The sequence below is a fragment of the Cyprinus carpio genome, chromosome A16 (genome assembly GCF_018340385.1).
Source record: "Cyprinus carpio isolate SPL01 chromosome A16, ASM1834038v1, whole genome shotgun sequence".
Classification (NCBI taxonomy): Eukaryota; Metazoa; Chordata; class Actinopteri; order Cypriniformes; family Cyprinidae; genus Cyprinus; species Cyprinus carpio.
This window is the reverse complement of record NC_056587.1, coordinates 3,058,247-3,062,694: the sequence shown is the minus strand read 5'-3', so window position 1 is coordinate 3,062,694 and position 4,448 is coordinate 3,058,247. Positions and strand designations below refer to the sequence as shown.

The following is a 4,448-nucleotide window of genomic DNA, read 5'->3' as shown; positions in this document are numbered from 1 at the left end:
GGCAACTTGCCACGTTGTGAGACTATTTGAAGGTGGACTGCTGCGAATAAGGGACATTACACTACAGAAAAGTATGTTAATGTTGGTGACTCCATGAGCATTGGGTGTTGAGGTGACTGATCATGTATGAGTGACTGGACTAACTAAGTATTAACCTGGAAAACAATATCCTGCTTCTTCAATGCTGTATGAAGTGTTTGAACAAATATGAAATATGAAGAAATATTCATATGCAAATATGAAGTTTGCAAATGGATATTGACTGTTTATTGGAAATATATAAATAGCTTATTTTGTTTTATTATGTTGTCGTTGTTTTATTATTATTGTTGTTGTTGTTTACTAAAAACCCTGTCGTGGAACACATACCTCCTGTTCTCCAACAACTGCACTGCTTTCCTGTTAAACAGAGTACTGAATTCAAAATTTAGCTTCTTGTTTATAAGGCATTACATAACCTGGCTCCTTCTTACTTATCTGACCTGCTTTTAACATATACTCCTTCTCGAACTCACATATCATCGTCTACATTCCTTCTAGTTCTACCTTGTTCAGTGTTTGGTTTCTATGGGATCTCAAGCTTTTGACTACACTGCTCCTCATCTGTGGAATTTACTATTGTTTTTTAATTAACTAAAGTTAACAAAGATTAATAAATACTGTAACAAATGTAGTTAATTCTTTAACTAATGTTAACTAATGTGACTCTCTTGTAAAGTGTTACCACTTTTAATTAAAATTTGCCTTTTTTATCTAGGTGTCCCTTAATAATTAAATAATAAAGTTTTATTGTGCTTACTTGATACATAAGCTAGCCAACATTTTAGTTTTAAGGGCAGAATTCACTATATATATATATATATATATATATATATATATATATATATATATATATATATATATATATATATATATATATATAGCCTATATAATTATTATTATTATTATTATTATTATTATTATTATTATTATTATTGAGAGGGGCTTGAACTAGGTATTTATAAATCAACATACAAAACCATCTCTAGGCAATATTGTCATAATTCGACTTCTGAGCTCATACTGAAAACTGCTGTCAAATCCCAAGTGTGACAACTTGCCCCGGTCTCTGCTATGCTATTTTAAAGCTCCATGGCGAGCGAGAGAGAGAGAGACGTTTCACCCAGCAGCCTCTTATTTGCGCTCGAGCCCCTCCGCAGTTACAGGTCGCGCGCTGCTCCATCATCACGGGAGCTCGTGACTGACCGGTTTCTCCTCGCGCAGGACTGTCAAAGCTCGCGCGGGTGGCGCCTCCCCCTTTCCTCTATATATGACCAGCCTCAACTCATCCGCTGTTTTACACTGTGTGTTCGCACTCAGAGAGGAGATGTGGTCAGGATAGAACTGCGCTCCTTTTCTTGCGTGCACCAAATTGCGTTTTTCAACGAAACCTCTTGTTGCTTCCCGCGCACGTTTGTTTTTTCCACCCCTTCTCGTTTAGCTCTTTAAGGTGTTGTTTATTACAATGAAGGCCAGCGCACCGGTTCGCCCTCATAAGGTTTCTTCTGGCTGCAGTCAGCTCTCGTTGCGTTATTTGTCGGAGCGCAGCCGATGCAAAATGGAAGAGGAGGATCTTTTCTGTCTGCAGTACGACATGAACGACTGCTACAGCCGACTCAAGCGTCTGGTGCCCACTATTCCGCAGGATAAGAAAGTCAGTAAAGTGGAGATCCTCCAGCATGTCATTGACTATATCCTAGACCTGCAGCTGGCGTTGGAGACGCACCCGGTTCTCCTGAAACAGACGAGCCCACCCGCCTCCACACGGACCCCTCTCACACAAATCAACACAGAGCAGGTAAGCAGGACCCGAAACCTTCGTGAACGTTCACTAAAACAACTGTGGTGATATTGGCTGTGCACAGTAGCCTCATTACGCACGGAAGTGAAAATAGTGTGTTTCTATGAACTGCACCAGACGAAACATGATGCTATAGATCACAGAGCTGGAGGCCTGGTTCCTTGCCAAATACCAAAATGTAAAAACATTTTAATTTTCTTAGTGTTCAATTTTATTTATGTAATCTTAAATGTAACCTGAATATGTAATTTTTCAGCTATGTAGATATAATTTGTATTATATCTAAACCTTTGTATATGTGTGTGTGTGCATATTTTTTGTTTCCTATATGATCTTTATTATTTTAAATAAATTACTCCATGCACAATAGCTTATTGATGGTTATTGTGGCCCTGGTGTCACCTCACCATTAACCGCAGTAAGAATAAATGCACCTGTTTCCTTTGCTTTCAGAGGACAACGGGTGTCAATAAGGAAGACTCAATTTTGTGTCGCTGAAATGTTGCACACCGGTGAGTACATGAAATTCAGTATAAAATATTCTCAAAGGACTCATCCCATGTCTCATGTAAGGTTACAAATAATAATTCATCTGATACACTGGGAAATTTGCAGGGTCTGATAAAAAACGGTTCTTCGGCACTTCCATGTGTAGGCATGTATCTTGTTTTTTATGAATAGTCAAATACTGCTTTTTAATTATTAATTTAATCATTTTCAAATTATTTCCTGTCACATTCAGTGTCACACATTACTTTTAATAAAACATGAAATAAATAATAATAAATGCATCCAATTTAACTGATTACTATTTTTAAATAAAAATGATTTTCTATAGATTAGATTTTAGAGTACTGTCATATTTTTGTTTCAGAACCAATAATAATTTTGATGCTTCCTTTTGATAAAACAAAGCAAGAATACACCAAGTGTTTTAATAAGCCTGCATTAAGACTATTTCAAACCAGCTTGAACACATGCAGCAGTGGAAAAAGCCAGAGAAATGCTTCATTACCCAGAATTCACAGCTAAAGAACAGGGCTGAACTGTCAGGATAATTGGGTAACAGACTTCTAATAGAGCTGGCAGTATACATGCAGCTGCAATGGCTATTATTAATAGAGCCGTGACAGTAAAAACCGCATAGATAGAAGTTATTACCATAATATTCCTGTTAGTATGAATGCCGGTTTTTGTGACAATCTGTCTACTTGCGCTTTCCGCTCTGGCTGGACTGTAACTCTGGCTCCCGGACGCTGGCAGCCACTCGAACCCAGCTGTAGGTTGCACAATAACTGTCCACTCTGTGGCGGTCCTGCTAAGAGGGGGGTTTGACGGTCGCTCCAAAGTGAAGCGTCAGGGCTGGTTGGCCCGCAGCTGTGTGTGGGAGCGCGTACACACGAGGTTAGCAGTCCGGGCCTGCGTAGCACTGTGCTTGTTGTTTGACCTGGTTTGTTTTGGGTTGTTGATCAAGCATGCCCTCTGTTTTGTCGGTGGCGCCAGTCAGTCTGGAGCACACAGTTCACACACCCCTTCTATTCATTCCTCTCTCACAGGTGTGCACTGAACCCATCCAAAGCCAAGCCCAGCTTCACCAGGGAATCCAACACACACCAGCCCCAATCGCAGGGGAGCAGCACTGAAACTAATAGCTACTAAATCATAATATGTAAACATTTTAACGTCAACTGTCAAAGATGCGGTGAAGCCAGCCAGATTTCTCCCGTGGCTATTCTGTTCTCTCTCAGTGGGGGAAATGCTGAATTTGGACCGAGAATTTGGAATTTGGAATTCCAATTGAAACATAACTAAAGGCACCTCGGATTAAAACCCCACATCTAATTTTCCTAAAAACAGCAGACTGTAAAGCTTTATGAATCAAAATGAAAATGTACACATCTGACATCTTTGTTAGGTGATTTGTGTTGAACAGGGATTTCCCTGCTGTTTAATAGTGTAAAGAACTACAATAAGTGTTGACTTAAATAATACTGTACATAACAAGGAGGATGTTCTATAAATGTATGTGTAAGAGAATATATGTTCAACCAGCTGATTGTAATTACTCTAAAATATTTTTTATCAAAAATGTTTTTTGTTCTGTAAATATTGTGTTTTCACATAAATGTAGTGAATGATTACATGATGTTCTGCTAATAAAGGTCTCACATCATAAATTATTAATTTGCTCGTGCTCGGTTTTCTGTCCGTTAAATTAGTTGTACTAAATTACACAATTACTAAAACATGTACAATAAACTGTTATTGGATTCTTGTAAACTGTTTCATTTAAATCAGTTAATTGTTAAAGGCATGGAATATTACTTTTCGTCCGTTGAATAAATTATTTGAAATGAATGAGAAAAATCACTCAAGAAGGCATTTGTTTGTACAAAACCTCTCCACACAAATAATACATCAGCCCTGTCTTGAAGGCAAGTTGCATACACTATCTTTGATCTTATTTTAGAAATGTAGTCTAAATTTGTATTCTGTTAAGGTGAAAAATAATTTAATAGCGTGCTTATGTGAGCAGTGATAAAACAGAAGTATTTCAGGCATACTGTAAACGTGTGCAATATATTGTCCTGTTGTACTATTATTGCAT

The 4,448-nt window shown here is 37.9% G+C and overlaps 1 protein-coding gene across 1 annotated transcript; it reads left to right on the top strand.

Moving 5' to 3' along the window:
* Positions 1–1,215: 1,215 nt before the first annotated feature.
* Positions 1,216–4,020, top strand: LOC109073053 (DNA-binding protein inhibitor ID-4-like). Its single transcript, XM_019089232.2, has 3 exons — positions 1,216–1,837; positions 2,294–2,352; positions 3,397–4,020. The coding sequence occupies exons 1-2, from the start codon at positions 1,505–1,507 to the stop codon at positions 2,336–2,338; spliced, it is 378 nt and encodes a 125-aa protein (XP_018944777.1). The 5' UTR covers positions 1,216–1,504; the 3' UTR covers positions 2,339–2,352; positions 3,397–4,020.
* Positions 4,021–4,448: the final 428 nt, after the last annotated feature.

Excerpts from the sequence above, each read along its gene's own strand:
- LOC109073053 (XM_019089232.2), top strand. The coding sequence starts at position 1,505 with ATGAAGGCCAGCGCACCGGTTCGCCCTCATAAGGTTTCTTCTGGCTGC. Across the intron at positions 1,838-2,293 it reads CACAAATCAACACAGAGCAG|AGGACAACGGGTGTCAATAA; the intron begins GTAAGCAGGACC and ends CTTTGCTTTCAG.